Source organism: Meriones unguiculatus, chromosome 14 (assembly GCF_030254825.1).
Source record: "Meriones unguiculatus strain TT.TT164.6M chromosome 14, Bangor_MerUng_6.1, whole genome shotgun sequence".
Taxonomy (NCBI): Eukaryota; Metazoa; Chordata; class Mammalia; order Rodentia; family Muridae; genus Meriones; species Meriones unguiculatus.
In genome coordinates this window covers 1,985,778-2,004,611 of record NC_083361.1, presented here as the reverse complement: position 1 = coordinate 2,004,611, position 18,834 = coordinate 1,985,778, and the positions used below count along the sequence as shown (strand labels likewise).

The following is an 18,834-nucleotide window of genomic DNA, read 5'->3' as shown; positions in this document are numbered from 1 at the left end:
GTGCCATGTGAGGCAGGTGCCCTTGGAGGCCGGGGGGGGGGGGATGGAATCCCTGGGTGCTAGAGTTATAAATGGTGAGCCCCCTGACGTGAGTATTGGGAATTGAACCCCGGTCCTCTGGCAGAAGAGCCAGTGCTCTTAACCGCTAAGCTAATCTCTTCAGGCACTAAAATTTTCTTCTCAATTTCCTGCCCTTTGACATCCTTTAATTCTTATGATATTGGAATACTGGAGTGTCTTAGAGTATGATGGAGCCGTTCTCTTCTTAGGGAGCTAGAATCTTGGGAAACTCAACAGCCGCCCACCAAGGCTGCCTGGAGCCAATGGCTTTGCAGTTCTCATCTCTCAGGTTCAGAGATTGGAATTTATGGACCAAAGAGAGTGAGTTTTAGAAATTTGTTATAGATTCATAGGTGGGAGCTTAAAAAGGAGACAGGGAGGGAGAAAGCCAGCACAAAAGCTAGAGCTGAGCTGCCGTCTCTCGGGAATGGTCCCAGGAAACAGAGAACCATCTAACGATTTCTCTGGGGCCTTTTAAAAGCCCAGGCACGGGAGTGAACACCTTTAATCGTAGCTTTCAGGAGGCAGAGGCGGAGGGTCTCTAAAGAGGTCTGCTTGTTCTTTACCTAGTGAGTTCTAGGACAGCAAGGACTACATAGAAAGAGTATAAATAAATAAATAAATAAATACATAAAGTACTTCTGAAAAACTAGGGTGCAATAGTGGGAGGAGGGCGAGTTGGTCCATCCAGTTAGCCCCAGCCTTCAGCACTAGGTGATCATTTGGGGACTAACAAGCTGGAACTGAGCACAAAGAATGGGGCCTCTCATCCTGCCTCCTTAATGACAGTCAAGAAGTGGCTGCCTTGGGGTCCCAGCCTGGTGTGAGCAGTTTGTGCTGCCTAGACCCATCATTTCCTAAACTCTTTGGGAACCAGACCAGGGACCAGAGCACCAAACACTTTTATCCTCTAGCCAGGACGGAACCAAGGTCAATACTGGCTTCAGGCTGAGGATGTGAACGGAGAACCCTGTCCAGTCTGATCAGCATCCGTCTCCTGAACTTCTTCATCTACTTCTTATACACTGACAATTTTATAATTTCTCAGCTGCTTCTGAATTTCAATTGAAGTAGGGTCCCAACTCATCATCTCTCCTCCTTTTACTACCCAAGACTCTGGTTTAGCCACAGGGAGACTGTATACTCCCCCACGGAGGAAAACATAAAGACCAGTTATCTTTAGTTCACTCTCCACCCTTTCCCAAATATTTACAAGTTATCCTATCAATCAAACAAAACCGTCTGGTAGACCAGATGGCAATTTTTCTCAAATGGTTTCTCCTTTCCTCCATTTCTTGTTTTCTTGAATGTTTTCTCCTTCCTTTCATTTCTTGTTTTGTTCAGTTTTGGTTTTTCAGACAGGGTCTCAAGTATCCCCCAGACTGACCCTGAACACGCTGTTCAAGAGTGTACTTGAACTCTGGTCTTCTTGCCATCCAAGCGCTATATTGCAGGCAGCCGTGTTGTTCTTTCATTTACGCGTCCCACATTCTCCTCTTCAAAAGCGCAACCTCCTGTTTTAACTGGAGGGTTATGCTTTGGACTTATGGACTCATGGGGGTCACTCACTCCGGTTCCACCCCAGGGTCAGTTTCTCCCGCTGGATTTAGTGTCCGTGCTGCATGTCTATGGAAGTGAGGGGACTCCGGGCTCTGGCTGCTCACCCCTTATGTGTGTCTTTCTAGGTGAGCCATGAAAGGAACGTCTAACTAGGAATAAGGTATTTGGTTTCAGTTTTTACTTATTTTTTATTTTAGGTTTTCCGAGACAGGGTTTCTGTGTGTATGTATCCTTGTCTATCCTGGACTCTCTTTGTACACCAGGCTGGCTTCAAACTCAGAGATCCGCCTGCCTCTGCCTCCCTAACTGCTGGAATTACAGGCGTGTGCCGCCAAGCCTGGCTGGTTTTTTAATTTTTTTATATGTATTTGTATTGGGGGGAAGGAACATACACATGCCATTTGTGTCAAAGTCACAAAATGGCAGGAGTCACTTTTCTCTTCCACTGAACTCAGGTCATCAGCCTTGGCAGCAAGCACTTTACCTGCTGACCCATTTTGCCAGCCATTTTGCCAGCCATTTTGCCCAGCTCTAATTTTAGAGTTATGTTTTTTTTGGCGGGGAGGTCACTAGGAGGCCACCACATGTCCCAGGGTGATCCTTCTGACATCTCCACCTGCTGGGTTAGAAGAAACTCGGGGCCCTTTATTGTCAGCATCTTTGCAAACAGCCCTCAGAATTTCTAACCTAAATGGGACAAGGTTGCAATGAAGATGAGCAAGAGATTGGAAAACAAAGTTAGATGTTGGAGGAGTGGCAGGAGAAAAAAGGCCGAATGCTAGCAACAGATGTCCTGAAAGAATGTTTTGAAAAATAATAGGATGTCCGACATAACAACCAGCTTAGAATAAACCAACAAGCCCTCAGCCAAAACAAAAAGCAGGAGAGGAGGCATGCAGGTTCCTGGAAGGACTCACCGTTATCCACCCATGGGTGGTCAGTGCTGGTGCTGGTGCCTGGTGCCAATCCTGATGACTCCTCAGGTAAAAACAAATTATCTCTCCCACACCCCAGTTCTTGGTCCAAAGGGAATAAGAGACACTCCTAAGCCAACCATGAGTACCCGTAGCTGGGAGCAGAGATTCAGGCTGTCCCTAATGGCATGTGGAGGAGCTGACGTGAACTTTTTATAGACACAAAACAAAAGAAAGCCGTGAAACCTCTGCATTTACCAAGCACATCATAAGGAAGGCAGAGTTTTATAGGCTTCAGATGTTGTCTTCTGATAGTCTAAGCTTTGGTGGGAGCCGGGGTCTGCCAAGCTTAACAATACATTCCCAAATTGTCCCTAAGAGTCACAAAGATGTGACCTCAGATAGAGCTAGCGCATGACTGTTAAAGAGAACTACAGATAGCCCAGCGTAATCCTGTGCAGCATTCAAATGTCTCTTCCCTACCTAAGGTTGCAGTTCAGCCGTCAGATAGCAGCATCTTCAGCCCAGATATGGCTTCCTCGGGGAACATCAGTTCACACTGCTTCCTAGGACAGGAAGAAAACAGTGTTTGTTTTGTTTTGTTTTGTTTTGTTTTGTTTTAATATAAAGTCTTGCCCTAAAGAACCGCCCCCACATCCCTCGAGTCCCCGAAGGTCCTATCTTCTGCTCAGTCTTTGATACAGGAAATATTTGTTGAATGCCTGTATGTGTTCGGCAGGGCTAGGGATACCGCAATAAACCAAGCCAACAGTTGCTCTATCACCTGATGCTGCCTTATCCCTCTCGGGCCTGTCTACTTCCTGATTATCTGATTTTACCCTCATTTGCATGGAGGTACGAAGAATCCAGCTCTCCTCTAGAGTGCTCACCATGGCATCCTCAAACACAGAACCAAGTCCTGTCTACAGTGGGAGCTCTCTAACAGAGGGGCTGCTAGCTCGGCGGGAGAGCGGTTGCCTAGCTTGCACAAGTCCCTGGACCGCCAAACCTTGATACCTGCTACACCACCTGTTTCAGACTGTATGCAAACACGTGGCTGTTAAGTCCTGGCAAACAGCCCTCCTGCAGGTGCAGCAAAGGGCTGTGGACTCAAGGAGCCACTGGCAGGTACCCGAGAGGCCGGAAGTCTGCAGCTGTCCGCCTGTGGGTCTCAGCCCGTCGCACATCAGATGTTTTCAGTACGATTCACAACAGTAGCAAAATTACAGTTATGTAGTAGCAACGAAATAGTTTTAGGGTCCCAGCATTAAGAACGAATGGAGCTAGGAAAAGAGGGGTTCATGAGGCCCCAAGCCTCTCTGAGGCAATAATGGTCCCTGGGAGAGAGAGAGAGAGGCGTTAAGGCTCCTGTAAACAGACTCTCGACTGAGACCCTGTAAGCAACCCTAATAAAACTATCTGGTCCTCAAAATCCATTAACGAACTAGTAATTAAGTAATTAATACATGAAAGCAGAAGGACTAGGTAAGGAGAGGAAAGGCCTCAGAGAGAGGGAAACGAGAGAGAGCAGCCAGTTGAATATGATAAAAATCCGTTGTGTGTGTGTGTGTGTGTATGAAAATGCCAGAATGAAACTCATTATACATCTAATTAACATACGCTAATAAAAATAAATTAGGGCTGGGAGGTGACCCAGTGGACAAGCACTTCCGGTAAGGACTGGCATTCATAGCCCCAGAGCACTTGTAAGGAAGACAGGAGACCCCTGGGGCAAGCTGGTCAGCCTGAGAGGGAAGAGAGCAGGATGTCAGCTCCACCTGCCTGCCAGCCCAAAGTCTGAGCGCCCGCACACACGCGCGAATGCACGCACAGAATAGCCGGCTATACAGACATCCACTCAAAAACTTATTCTATTTAATTTAAAGAAATGAGTCAACAAACCGGGGTTGGTGGGGTATGCTTTCAATCCCACCTGTGAGCAGGCGAGGCAGGAGGATTAAGAAACCCAAGGTCATGCTTAGCTACACAGGGAATCCCAGGCCAGCCCGGGCTACCTGCGACCCCGTTTCAAAACAAAACAAAAGAACGATTCAGCCAGTACAGACCGCCCTGGGTCGGAGAGCTACGTGTCTCGTAGCCTTGCAATGTAGGGACAGCGGAACGTCAAGTCCCTCCTCCTTGGTGGAGGTAGGAGGCCGAAGGAAACTGCCTCGGAGACCGCACTGGCACGCATCACGCACACCGAGATGAGCAGGGGAGGCAGGGGCCGGGGGGAGCCACGCAGGGTCACCGCCCCGCGAGGTGTGGCCGCCGCTGCCAGCCAAAGGTTGGCTCCCAGGTTCCTGTTTGCCTGCTTCGCCCCACCTGGGGCCCAAGGTGCTGCCTCCGCCCTCTGGACCCCGGGGAAGCCTGGGTGACCTGGGAGATCCGTTCCTGCGTCGGTGTGGGACAGAGAAACTGAGGTGGGGAGTGACGCCTGGCAGGAGGCCGTCCCGCCCCCTCCGCCCCTTCTCGTAGAGAAGGGAGCCGCCCGCTCCCGGCCCTAACTCGCCCGGCCACGAGGAGCCCGCAGGAGGCGGAGAGCCAGGCGACCTGCAGAGATGGAGGCAGCCAGCACCTGGGCGCTGCTGCTGGCGCTCCTGCTGCTGCTGCTGGCGGCGCTGGCGCTGCCCAGGACCCCGGGCCGAGGCCGCCTGCCCCCGGGGCCCACGCCGCTGCCGCTGCTGGGGAACCTCCTGCAGCTGCGTCCCGGGGCGCTGTACCCCGGGCTCTTGCGGGTGAGGGGACGCGGGGACATCCGAACCAGGGGATGGGGCGGGGGGGGGGTGGGGGAGGGCTATCTTAGGGAAGAGGCAGAAGCAGGGGGTCCTCAGGGCAGGAAGACTAAGAATGTCTTGAGCTGGAGACTCAAACAAGTTGACCTGGGCTGGGCAAGGGAAGGGAGGGTGTCCAGGTTAGCAAGGGCAGAGCTCACTCAGTCCTGGAGGGGGGACCAGGGGGAAGGGATCCCAGAGGGCCAGGGACAGGTAGTCCTGGGCTGTGAAAGAGAAGGGATGCCCGGGAAGGGGGGCCAGAGCTGGGAGGGGACAGCTCACAAAGGTCCAGAAAGAAATGAGAGCAGGACCCAGAGGGCCAGGGGTCCCAGGTCGCTGGAAAGTTAGTGAGCTGGACCGAAGCTGCAGGACACACATTCTCTAGACCAGCGTGGTAGTGGGAGAGCTGGGCGTCCCGGCTCCCCCCACCCCTCACCCTCTGGAAGGGAAGCATCCGGAGGCTGGAGGGGGCTGAGCAGAGAGCATCCTGCGCTGGAGGAATCTGCCTCCGGAGGCTCCCGGAGTGGGAGGATGGGTGTAGCGCAGCTAGGAGGGAGCTGGAGTTCCTGCCACCGGGTGGGAGGACGGAAAGGCAGTCCCAACCTGCAGGCGGGAGTGGGGGGCGAAGTTCTCCATTCAAGAATATTCTGAGGGGCTTTCAAGGACAAACCCGGGGGGGGGGGGCGGGCACACGCTCCAAGGCAGCTGCTGCGGGATTTAAGGGCTTGGCAGAGGTTGAAATGGGTAGCCGAATATTGAGGGAGATAATGGGAAACCAAAGCTGTTTGGTTTGGATGAGAGGATAGAGCCTTGAAGGACATGAGAAGGAAGGCAGAAGGTGTATTTAAGAGGCGTCCGCTCATCAGGGTGGTGGCTTAAAGCCCTTAATCCCAGCATTGAGGAGGCAGAGGATCTCTGTGAGTTCGAGGCCAGCCTGGTCTACAGAGTGAGTTCCAGGACAGCCAGGGCTACACAGAGAAACCCTGTCTGGAAAAAAAAAGGGGGGGGAGGGTAGGGCTCCTGCTCCCTCTCCACACAAAAAAAGAGAAAACAGCTTCCCCACGGGATACTTTAACTTGGGGCTGGGAATGGACCAGATCTTGGTATAGAGGCAAGGCTTGGACTGGCTGGCAGAGCAGCTCCCTGGAGCCAGTCCCCACCCTCTTCTCCCCTCTGCCCCCAGCTAAGTAAGAAATACGGGCCCGTGTTCACGGTACACCTAGGCCCCTGGCGCCGCGTGGTGGTGCTGGTCGGGCATGACGCGGTCCGAGAGGCCCTGGGAGGTCAGGCTGAGGAATTCAGCGGGCGGGGAACGCTGGCAACGCTGGACAAGACTTTTGATGGCCATGGTGAGTCATGAGGGCAAATGGGGGCTGCTGGGCCCTGCCGCAGTTAGAGATATGGAGGGGGTGGGGTTTTGGTGTTTTGTTTGGTTTGGTTTGTTTTTTTTGTTTTGTTTTTGTTTTTGTTTTTGAGACAGGGTTTCTCTGTGTAGCCTTGGCTGTCCTGAAACTCACTATGTAGACCCGGTTGACTTCAAACTCAGAGATCCGTCTGCGTCTGCCTTCCAAGGGCTGGGATTAAAGGCTTTCGCTACCCGCCCCATCCCCCACCCCCAATGGAGGTGTGTGTGTGTGTGTGTGTGTGTGTGTGTGTGTGTGTGTGTGTTTAAGGTGACTTAATGCCCCTCTTTCTGTGAAATGGAATGATATACGTGCCTGTCACTTAGGGTTGTACCAAAGATCACGTGGAAACTGGGCTGTGTCAAGTGAGTGCTTACTCAGTAATTGCCAACTGCAATGATAATAATTACCACTCCCCGGTCTATTAATTGATAGGCAAGCACTCACAGCACAGAAGCTTCACCATATGTGCAGATCCATGTCTGCAGCCCCAGCATTTGGTAGGCTCAGGCCAACCTGGGCTACATAGTGAGTTTAAGGCCAGCTTGAACTACACATACCAAGACAGTGTAATCTTGACTTGAAGAAGCCAGGACTAGAGATATATAGTTCAGTGGTAGGGCATTCATAGAACCACCAGTGATGGTTGCAGGCCTTATTCAGTGGAGAGCCCCTGTCTAGAATCCCCCAGTGAGAGGCTGGGGTGTGGCTCAGGGGTGGAGCCCCTGCCTAGAATCCCCCAGTGAGGGGCTGGGAGCGGCTCAGTGGTAGAGCCCCTGCCTAGAATCCCCCAGTGCGGGCCTGGGGTGTGGCTCAGGGATAGAGATCTTTCTAGAAGCCCCCAGTGAGGGCAAGGCTCAGCAAAATATTTTTCTGGAATTCACCAATGAAGGGCTGAGGGGCGTGTCCTCCACCCAGCTTGTGTAAAGCCATGGATTCCATGCCCAAGCCAAATGAGAGAAAAGAAGGTCAGGGGCCCCCGAAATACAGAAACAATTCTTCCTGCTAAAATGGAAAGCATGCATAACAGGCCTGGCGGCCTGGCTTCACTCTCCAGCACCACAGAAGAGCCTGGCAGCATAGCGGTGACTAAGACAGCCCGCTGCCTGCTTCCCCTAGAGCACCCAGACAGACCTGTCACCAGACAGTGACCTCTCAGAGGACTGGCCAGGATGGGAGGGGCAGGCGAGTGGGGGTGGGGGCAGGGGGACCGAGGATTCTAGGAATCCACAGGCAGGCCTCACCCACCCTACTCGCTGAGGGATGCCCAGGAAGCCTCCAGGAACAGAGGATGTCCAAGCCGAGGCTCCTGAGCTAGAAGGGAAGTTGTGTCAGCGTGTGCACAGGCATGGTGGAGGGAGAAGAACAAAATCCTTCTCCCGTTGTCTCCCTGTGCCTGGCCCTCTCCGAGGCACTGAGGTCACAGAGGTGACCAAGGCAGATGCTGGGTCTTCTCACCATGAGAGGCCTGTGACAAAAGGACATAGCAAGGGGATAGAATTCTAAAATGAGAAGTTCAGCTTTGAGAACAGGGCACAGAGTGGGGGAGGGGCACAGGGTAGGGGGTAGGGCTGGAGGCAGGCTTCCTCGGGGAGGTGAGGTGACATCTGAGCTGAACAAAAAAGGGCGAAGGGAAGAAGCTGAGAGTAGTGGCTCAGGCTTTCACCCAACCTGAGTCAGGAGACTTGCTGGGAGTATAGGCCAGCCTAGGCTACACAGCAAGACTGTCTCAAAATAAATAATCAAAAATAATAAAAATAAAAGGATGGGGGCAGGCCAGATGGCTCAGCAGTTAAGAAGACCTGCTGTTCCCGTGGAGGACCTGAGCTTTGCTCCCACCACCCACACTGGATGGCTCATAAAAGCCTGTAGCTCCAAGGATCCTTCTCTGCATCTCCAGGCACCTGTGCACATGTGATCGATCATATATATACACAAGCATACACAGAATAAAAAGTAAACCTTTTAAAATAAGCAAAACGATGGGCTGCAGCTAGGGATGTACTTTAGTGATAGAGTCCACACAGAATCCCCCAGTGAGGGGCTGGGGTGTGGCTCAGTGGTGGAGCCCCTGCCTAGAATCCCCCAGTGAGGGGCTGGGGAGTGGCTCAGTGGTATAACACCTGCCTAGAATCCCCCAGTGAGGGGCTGGAGAGAGGCATGACTCATTGGTAAAGGACTTAACATACACAAAGCCCTAGGTTTATGTCCAACAGCCCCTAAAAGAATGGAGGGCCCTGAGCATGATACAGACAGAGGAAACAGCAAGGCCCCAGGTGGGGATGGGAGCTCATGATGCCCTTGAGGAAATGAGAGAGGTTGTAGTAGGTGATTAATACAGCTTAAAATCAGCGTGGCTCTGGTCACTCGGCAGGCCTGTGAGTCACACCAGAGCAGCTGGGCTCTGGTTTTCTGAGATCTGTGCATTTTCAGCAGGGAAAGGCTGTGAAGTGGGTAGAACTGAAGGCTAGAAGCCCAGGGGAGGGACCAGCTGGACCCGGACAGGGGCTGAGGTCGGAGAGAAATGTATTTGGAAGAGAATGTGGGAGACCTAGGGCTCCCATCAACAGCCAGGGGTCGGATGGTGGGGCTGAGGTGGGGCAGGAGACACCTCAAAGCTGGTTTCGGATGTGGGAGGGGTGAGGACAGCTTCTCACTGCCACTCCAAGCCAGCCTTCAGCAAGTGGCGCAGGGCTGCTCGGAAGGGGAGCTTGTGCAGAGCGGGCATCTTGGGTAAAGGGAGAGACTGTTCATGTTCTCACCGTGGGCTCATCGGCCCCAGGTACTCCAGATGTGCCAGGGTGGGCAGATGGGATGAAGAAGGATAAAAAGTCATACATTCAGGAGACTGTCTCCTCTGGCTTATGCTCAAAGAAAAAAGAGCTAATTCAATTATGTACTTAAGGGGCCCTGGGGGCGTCTCAGTGGGAGGAAGGGGCCAGTCCCTTCTTGAGTCTAGCCTTCTGTGCAGGGGTTTTCTTTGCCAATGGAGAGCGGTGGAAACAGCTGAGGAAGTTCACGCTGCTGGCTCTGCGGGACCTGGGCATGGGCAAGAGAGAAGGCGAGGAGCTGATCCGAGCGGAGGTGCAGAATCTGGTGGAGGCCTTCCAGAAGACAGAAGGTCAGCGGGGCGGGGCCAACGGATCCTTCCAGCCAAGAGGAAGAGGAACTGGGTGGTGGTGAATGTGCTGGGGGAGGGGGACGACTTGGAGGTGGGGTGGCTGTGCTCACCTTACTGAGGCAGTCCTTTAGTCCCTGGAATGCCACGAGGGCTCTCTGTCCCTGAGCAGGTTCTGTCTCTCCTCCCCCTCCCTTCCTCTCTTTATCACCTACCTACTTTGTCTAGTTTTGTTTGAGACGGAATTTCACTAGTTAGGCCGGGCTGGCCTGGAACTACTTGCTAATTAGTTCTTCTGCCTCAGTCTCCGAGCACTGGGAGTACAGGTGTGAGCTAGGCTCCTTTTGTTTCGGTGTGCCTGTGTGTGTGTGTGCGTGCGTGTGTGTGCGTGTGTTAAATACTGTTTATTTAGTATTATACATAAACCATAGCAAGTGGCGTTCAGTGGTAAAAGGCAGCGTCCTTGGCATAGGGAGTTCTAATTAAATTGGCACAGTCAAGATTAGCCAGTTGCTTCCTGGGCATTTAACCACTGGCTGTAACCGGCCGGCGCGCACAGACTGAAACACAGGCCTTCTTATTTCTGAGACGGTGATAGAACGTGTTCATTTGCCCAGTTAAATAAATCCTCGTAGTGTTGAGGAGGCCCCCCATCTCTGGAAAGAAGACCTCTAAGTCCAATCTTGAGAGAGCAGTGATAGAATGTAGGCAGCTGGGGTTGTAATTTAAATAATAATAATAATAATAATAATAAAAGATGGCATTCCTTTACTGCAGGTCAGTTTTAAATCCGCACTGTCCCACAAAAACACTGTTTGCCATTCGTGATCTGAATTTTGGTGTATCGATTACATCATGGTACACACTAAAAGATACTTTAGACATTTGTTTTGCAATAACTAAGGTGGTGGCATTGCTCATTAGTGTCCTTTCTTAAGATAAGCTTCAGGTGTGCCCTTTCTCCCCCCTTCTTAGGCCAGCTGAAGTCATTTTTGTCTCAGATAAGTAGTTCTTGGGGTTCTCCAAATACCCCATCAGGATGTCTCTCCCTGGGTGGCATCCGTGTAGGAGAACCCGGCAACCTGGCCTGTCCGCCACCCAAACAGGCCATGGGGATTTGGTTTTAGGCTTATGCTTACCCCCTTCACAATGTGGCATTGTACACACCTCTGAACAAAAATCTTCTTGCCTTTCTCATCATCACTCGTTTTTAATTCACCCCCAGATGGTCAACGTCACAAAGGCTACACCCGAAAGACAGGCATCCTGCTCTCTCTCCTTTTCTTTCTGTTTGACACGAGGTCTCACTCTATAGCCCTGGCCGTCACTGAACTCCCGGCAATCCTCCTGTCTCGCCTCCTCCAGGGCCAGGATTACAGGTGTGAGCCACCACACCTAAGCTCTAATTCTCTCTCTGCCTCTTTTCTGGGTCTAATCCTGTCTTCTCTCTCTCCCCCTGCCTTCCATGCCTCCCAGGCCCGTTCAACCCTTCCATGCTGCTGGCCCAGGCCACCTCTAATGTCGTCTGTGCCCTCATGTTTGGTATCCGTTTGCCCTATGAGGACAGAGAGTTCCAGGCTGTGGTCCAGGCAGCAAGCGGCACCTTGCTGGGGATCAGCTCCCCGTGGGGCCAGGTAAGTGGGTGCCATCTTCAGCCTGGGAGCCTGCTGCCGAGTGCCCTGGGCACGAGCTGTCCGCCCGCACCCACAGGCCTTCGAGATGTTCTGCAGGCTGCTGCAGCCCCTGCCAGGCCCACACACCCAGCTCCAGCAGCACCTGGGCACCCTGGCTGCCTTCGTTAGTCAGCAGGTGCAGCAGCACCGGGGAAGCTTCCACGCCTCGGGCCCTGCGCGTGACGTCGTGGATGCCTTTCTGCTGAAGATGGCGCAGGTGTGGAAACTTGGAGGAAAGGGTCCCTCTCAAATATGGCTGCTGGCCTAGCCCACAGTCCATCTGTTCAGGGGCTGCTGAGTCCTTGTCCTCCCCGGGATGGACTCAGGATTGGACTCTGAAAAGGTCTTATTTTGCCAGGGAAAGAGATCATCCCTTCTTAATCATCTGGCCTCCTATCTACACAGAGCTTTCCCAGGGCCTCAGAGCTCCTGAGGATCCCCATTATTCTCTTCTCTTTTTATTTTGGTGAGATACCATCTTACTCTGTAGCCCAGACTGGCCTGGAAATCACCATGTAGCCTAGGCTGGCCTGGAACTCACTCTGCAGCCCAGGCTAGGCTGGAACTTGCATAGACATGCCCTGCTTCTGCCTCCCAGCGCTAAAGCACGAGGTCTGGTTTTAGCTCTCTTTACCTACAGGTCTCTGCGTAGGAAGCGCAGCCCTGCCGGCTGAGTCCAGTCTGGCATACAGGAAGTCCAGGGTTCTGCCTCTGGGTGTGGTGGCTCACACCTGTGATCCCAGCGCCTGGGAGGCAGGGACAGGAGGACAGAAGGTCCTCTTCAGCTACATAGCGAGTTTGAGGCCTGTCTGGGCTACAAGTGACCCAGTTTCAAGAACAGGAGTAGTGAGCAATGGCGGGTCTCAGTGGGTCCAGGTGTCTGGCTCGAGTCCAACTGTCTGCGCTCGATCCCCAGGGACCCACCAGTGGACAGAGAGAACCAGGTCCTGTGAGCTGTCCTCTGACCTTCACATGCGTGCTATGGCACACACATGCCCACACATGAAATTTAAAAGGAAGATTTTTTTTTTAATCTTGAGTCTCAGCTGGCAGTGGTGGTACACACCTTTAATTCCAGAACACTGGAGGCAGAGGCAGACGGATCTCTGAGTTTGTGGCCAGCCTGGGCTATAGAGTGAGTTCCAGGACAGCCGGGGACACAGAGAGAACCCTCTCTGGAAAAACCATACACACACACACACACACACACACACACACACACAATAATAGTAATAAATAATAATCACCTTCCAGAATCTATATCCCGATTAAGCAATACTTCCTAATTTCTCAACCTGTCCCAAACATTTATTTCAATACTCAGGAGAAACAAGACGCAGGGACAGAATTCACGGAGAAGAACCTGCTCATGACGGTCACATACCTGCTGTTTGCCGGGACCATGACCGTCGGTGCCACCCTCCGCTATGCCTTTCTGCTCCTGCTGAAATACCCTCAAGTCCAACGTAAGAAACTGCCCCGGCCAGGCAGGCCCCAGGAACCCAAGTGTGGGTTCCAGAGGACAGAGGTGCGGGGAGGAGTTGAGGGCTTCCGGGGCTCTGACCACAGTGTGAGACGTGGGGAGAGGCGGGGCGCGTCTGTGCGGGGCGCGTCTGTGCCGCCTTGTCACTGTTCACTGTGCCTTGCCTCAGTCACGGGTAGCCAGAGAAGAAGTGATTAAAGTTGGTGTTTTTGTTTTTTTCGAGACAAGGTTCTCTGGGTAGCCTTGGCTGCTCTGGACTCACTCTATAGACCAGGCTGGCCTTGAACTCACAGAGATCCCCCTGCCTCTGCCTCCTGAGTGCTGGGATCACAGGCGTGCACCACCACGCCCAGCTTATGAATTTATTTATTTTATTTGAGATAGGGTCATACTCTGTAGCCCAAGCTAGCCTCCTACTCACTGGATAGCCCAAGCTGGTCTCCAGCTCAGCATCCTGGCTCAGCTTCCCAAAGTGCTACGTTTGTGGATGTGAATTACCACACTCGGCTGAAAGCTGCATCTTAGAAGATCTTTGCACTGCCACGTTGGAATGAATTGTAGGAGGTTGTAACTTCGTGGCAGGGCTCTGGCGTAGAATCTCAGGGGAGGGTGGAGGGGTCCTCCGGTGAGAGGTGGGGGCCTGGCTCCGTGGAAGAGTGATTGCCCAGCATCCATCAGGCTCTGGGTATCATTCCCAGTTACCACACCCCAACACACCACACACACACACACACACACACACACACACACACACACACGCACACACGCACAGGCTGGATTGTAAATGGTGGGAGGATGCCAAGTGTTCCAGAAGGCAAACAGAGACCTGAGCAAGCAGGAAGACAGGACTAGGCCAGGCTGTGCAGACGTGGGGCAGAATAGCTGGCTGTGGAAAACGAGGAAGGGCTTGTCCAGGGGCAGACATGAGTGGCTAGCTGAGAGGCTGAGGGCAGTGGCCTCACCCTGAGCTAGAGACAAGATGGATGAAGATGGGGGTGGTTTCAAAGGACAGACACTGAACAGGGACGGAGGCTCGTGCTTGTAATCCCAGCACCCAGAAGACCTGAAGCAGCACGACTGCTACAAGTTCGAGGCCAGCCTTGGCTCTGTAGCAAGGCTCTGTCTCAAGAGAAGGGGCAGGGGGGTGGAAAGTCACCTTGGAAGGGCCTATGCCCACAAAAGGAGAGGAATCCAAACTCCACAAGACACTGGATCAGGATGGGAGATTACAAATCATTATCAGCGCTAGGGAGCTGGCTCAGGGTAAGAGGCTTGTTGTGCAAGCATGGGGACCTGAGTTCAAGTCTCCATCACAGGTAAAAAGCTTAGCATGTTTGTAACCCCAGCACTAAGGGAGGAGGGGCCAAGACAAGAGAACTCCTGGGATTTGCTGGCTGCCAGCCTAGCTCCACATCCATGAGAGACCTGTCTCTCAGGGTTTCTCTGTGAGGCCCTGGCTGTTTTTAGACCAGGCTGGCCTCGAACTCACAGAGATCTGCCTGGCCTGCCTGTGCTTCCAGAGTGCTGGGGTTACAGCTGTGGGCCACTGCACCTGGCTTGAGAGATGCTGTCTTAAAGGAATAAGATGGAGTAAAAGAGCAGGGTGTTGACACCCATAACCCCTACCCTACAAGTGGAGTCATCACCCAGGTGTGCACACCTGTGTGACCGGCACTTAGCAGGCTGTGAAGCCAGAACGCAGGGTGTTGGAGGTCCAGCCTGGGCTACACATTGAGTTACACTCCAGCCTGGGCTATAGTGTTTAGTCTCAAAACAGACTAAAATGCAATGCAGAAGAGGGGAGGGTCATAACCAGAGCAGAGGGGTAACCCTCTCCCACCCTTTCCCCCGCCCCCCAGCTTCCCAGGAACTCAGTGTTTCCTGCTAAATGCCTGAAGACTGGTGAAATAACCCAGCCCAGGCAGCACTTACAGACTCGGCTATGACTTTGAGTGAATGACTTGGCTCTGGGGGCCTCGGTTTCCTCATCCAGGAGGTGGGGATCAGTAATGGTGCCCGCCATGCCGGGCATGGTAATGCACGCCTTTAATCTCAGCACTTGGGAGGCAGAGGCAGGTGGGTTTTTAGTTTACGCAAGTTCAGACCCAGCCCAGGATGAAGGCGACCCCAGGCCCACGCTGCTCCTCGCCAAACCACTGCTGCACAGCGTGAGGCTCCCAGGGTCCGCCTCACCCTGACCGCAACCCTCCTCTTGCATGCAGGGCGAGTGCGGGAGGAGCTGACCCGCGAGCTGGGTCCCGGCAGGGCGCCGGGTCTGGGCGACCGCGATCGCCTCCCTTACACCGATGCAGTCCTGCACGAGGCACAGCGGCTCCTGGCGCTGGTGCCGCTGGGAATGCCTCACACCCTCACGGCGACCACTCGCTTCCGGGGATACACTCTGCCCCAGGTAGGTGTGTGGCCTGGCGGGAGCAGTTACTCTGCCCTGGACGACCAACCTAAGCCCTTTCTCTCCGGCCTCCACTGAGACAGTTCGGGCATGCAACCACCAGGGGGCGATATAGTCCCAATCCTGGGAGAACATCCGCGGAGGCTCCTTCTGAATCAAATCCTTCTGCTGGCCGAGCCTGTTTTCTTAGCTGGGGCTTGAGCATAGTTTCATCCGCTGAGCCTCAGCAGAGTAATCAGCCTCTACTAGATTAGGAATAATAACAATAGCAATAATAATAATAACGCTCATTTGCACTTGTAAGATGACCCTTGCAGACACCAGCTCTTCGCGGTGGGTAGGTGCCGTGTGTACATACAAAGGACAACCGCGCTGTCATAACACGTTACGTTGGGTCAGCTGTTGTTCTGGGTGCTTTCTGCTAGAGTTAAAACAGAACCCTGTGTAATTACCACACCCACTTTACAGGTGGAGAAACTAAGGTCTGTACATAGGTGCCTAGTGGGAGAGTGGAAAGACAGGATTTGAACCCAGAACCTACCTTCAGCACTTCCTGTTATTTAATAACAGCCCACGGTGCTTTCCCGGCAGCTCCCTCACCTTCCCGGCTCACACCTGAAGGCCAGACCCCTAGCAGAGAGCTCCGTGCCCCTCCACTCCAGCTCCCCCGCCTGCCCTCACCCCCGAGGATACGCAAGCTGGTCTGGCCTGAAGGGATGCAGTCCTCCTGCCTGTGGCCTTCACAGACAGGCTCTCCCACACACACCCTCGCGTTTGCCTCCCTGAGACATTCCCCAGAGAGCTGGCTTCATAGGGCAAGGACTTAATCTCTCGATCACAACATACTCACAGAATTTCAAAACAGTGTAAAAATAACACGCTCTGCCAGGCTTCCCTGGAGGTGTCCTTCGGCTACGGCTAAGTTCTCTGGGCCTTAGTGTACCCCTCCTTTTTACGTTTCTCTCTCCCCGCCATGTAGGATGAGGGTTGAACCCAGGGCCCCGCATAGAAGTGTTCAACCACTGGCTTACATTCCAAGACAAACACCCGCTTTCTTTTTCTTGCTAAGTAGCCCCGGCTGGCCTTGAACTTACAATCTTGCTATCATCCTCTCTCCGCCGAGATTACAGGCCTGTGCCACCATCTCCAGATTCTCTGTCTTTAAACTGGGCATACTGCTGTCTCCTTCCTGCACTTATTCCAGAGAGTCAGGGTAGGAGGAAAGGCGGCAGGCCGCTGTGTGCATCTGTTACATACAAGTCAGAGAGCGTGAACACCCAGGTCCCACGTGGGGACAGATGCACACAGTGCCCCGACACTGAGGCAGGAGAACTGCTGCAGTCCAAGGCTAGCCTGGGCTACACAGTGAGACCCTGTCTTGAAAGAAGGTAGGAGCAAAGGGGAGAAGGGAGAGAGGGTGACTGACAGTTTAATTTAAGAGTGCACAGTGCTCTAGAAGAAGACCCATGTCTGGGTCTCGGCCCCCGTGTTGGGTGATCCGACGCTCCTGGCACCCGTGAGTATCCACACACGGTCCCCACGGGCACATGTGCACACACAGTTTAAAACACTAGAATAAAAAAATCTAAATACAAATAAATCTCTTTTAAGATTTTAATGTTTAATCAAGGTATGTTAAAGGCATCATCACCGCAGAACACCCAGCCATGCGAGTTTTCACCCTGTCTCCTCAGGGCACTGAAGTCTTCGCCCTGATTGGCTCCGTACTGCATGACCCTGAGGTTTTCGAGAATCCTGAGGAGTTCAATCCAGGTCGCTTCCTGGACACGGACGGCCGGCTGAGGAAGCACAAGGCCTTCCTGCCTTACTCCTTAGGTACCTGCTGGGCTTTGGGGTGGATAGGGGGTGTCAGTCCGGTCTCTGTGGGTCCAGATGTGAGCACAGCTGACTCAACCCCTTCCTGCCAGGGAAGCGAGTGTGCCTGGGGGAAGGCCTGGCGCGGGCGGAGCTGTGGCTCTTCTTCACGGCCATCTTGCAAGCCTTCTCCCTGGAGACCCCATGCCCACTGGGTGATTTGAGCCTGCAGCCAGCTGTCAGTGGACTTTTCAACATCCCCCGAGACTTCCAGCTGCAGGTCCGGCCCACTGGAGACCAGGCCAGATGAAGGAAGGAACGAGGAGGGTGGAAGTCACCTGGCAGACACAGCCTCGGGTGTGTGTGAACCAGGCGTCCAGGAGGCCACACCACAGGTCACGTGTCCGTGCAGCTGCCACACCCCAGGACCGCAGCCCCTGTCCAACCACAAGGCAGCTGATGCTGAAGCTTGTTTTGGAGAGGGCTGCCTGACCCCACGATCCTGCTCTGTGTGGCACGAGCTGGTCTCAGCCCTGCGATCCTCCTGCCTCTGAGTGCTGGGATTGCAGGTGTGCGCCCCCAAGAGCTGCTTTCGGCCGACATAAATGTAGCATAGGCCACCTGGAACCACAGCATATAACCAGCTACCCACCACAGCTCTGAGCCCACAACCCCAGCCCCGCTGCCGCCTGCTCAGACACACACAGCCCAACCATGCTCAGGACCGACTTCCTCCTCCTCTGCCACACTCAGCTGGGCCCCTGCCACAGAAAACAGCGTGCCCCAGCCGGGGTCGTGTCGAAGCCAGCACGCTGCTCTGGTACTCCCGTGGATGACCTCACCGTGCAGGCACATGGGCACCTCTGCCAAGGGCTGCCATCCAGCCACACAGCCAGGCCGCTCTTGACTTGGCTCTTCCACTGAGACACACCGTGACACCAAATCTGCTCCCGGCCGCCTTCACGCCCTTGTTCCTCAAACGCGCTCCTTCCAGCAAATTTTCCCAAATGTAAATGTTTCCTGGTCTGTAACTGTGCACACAGACGTCATACAAATGAGGACCAGCTACCCGAAGAAAAAACGTCCCCAGTCATGTTTATATAAAATCATGTTTTCAGGGCCCTGCTTTCAGACATACCCTGACCCCGGCAGGGTACCCTGGAAGTGTGGCTCAGAGTTAGAGCCCTGGCCTAGCATTCGAGAAGCCCAGAGGTCAGTCCCTAACACTGCTCAAAAACTAGAAATTTTAACATCTCCGCTTTCCATTCCTCAGCCCTTCCCCCAAAGCACCAGATGACCCATGGGGACGAGTTCTGCCCCTCTGTATCAGGACGGAGGAGGCCGTATCTGACCTCTGGGTGACTTGAAAGTCCCCATTTTGCAATAAAAGTTTGTTTCTGGACCCCTCTGCTTGTGAGTAAGGGGTGGGGATGGGGGAGTCCGCCCCTCCCCTGAGGCTGGGAGGGAGCAGAAAAACATGGTTACCGCCCACCGCCCTGTTGACATCAGTACCAGATGTGAAGCGGAGGGGGAGGGAGGGACAGGGCTGAGGCTGTCTGCTGTCCTGCTTCAGGGATCCTGGGTAGACAGCCAGCAAGGGCTCTGGCCTCTGGAAGGGCTCCAA

The 18,834-nt window shown here is 53.7% G+C and overlaps 1 protein-coding gene across 1 annotated transcript; it reads left to right on the top strand.

The window, feature by feature from the left end:
• Nucleotides 1–4,618: 4,618 nt before the first annotated feature.
• On the top strand, nucleotides 4,619–18,612 carry LOC110561184 (cytochrome P450 2S1). The gene is made up of 9 exons (XM_021657488.2): nucleotides 4,619–5,272; nucleotides 6,492–6,657; nucleotides 9,683–9,832; nucleotides 11,306–11,463; nucleotides 11,540–11,719; nucleotides 12,827–12,968; nucleotides 15,208–15,395; nucleotides 17,090–17,231; nucleotides 17,324–18,612. Exons 1-9 carry the CDS (start codon nucleotides 5,096–5,098, stop codon nucleotides 17,518–17,520), a joined length of 1,500 nt encoding a protein of 499 aa, XP_021513163.1. The 5' UTR covers nucleotides 4,619–5,095; the 3' UTR covers nucleotides 17,521–18,612.
• The last annotated feature ends 222 nt before the right edge of the window (nucleotides 18,613–18,834 follow it).

What these genes read in the sequence shown, in the direction of transcription:
- LOC110561184 (XM_021657488.2), top strand. Translation starts at nt 5,096, where the DNA reads ATGGAGGCAGCCAGCACCTGGGCGCTGCTGCTGGCGCTCCTGCTGCTG. An exon ending in TGTACCCCGGGCTCTTGCGG is followed by an intron (nt 5,273 to 6,491) that starts GTGAGGGGACGC and finishes CTCTGCCCCCAG; the next exon opens with CTAAGTAAGAAATACGGGCC. An exon ending in GAAATACCCTCAAGTCCAAC is followed by an intron (nt 12,969 to 15,207) that starts GTAAGAAACTGC and finishes TCTTGCATGCAG; the next exon opens with GGCGAGTGCGGGAGGAGCTG.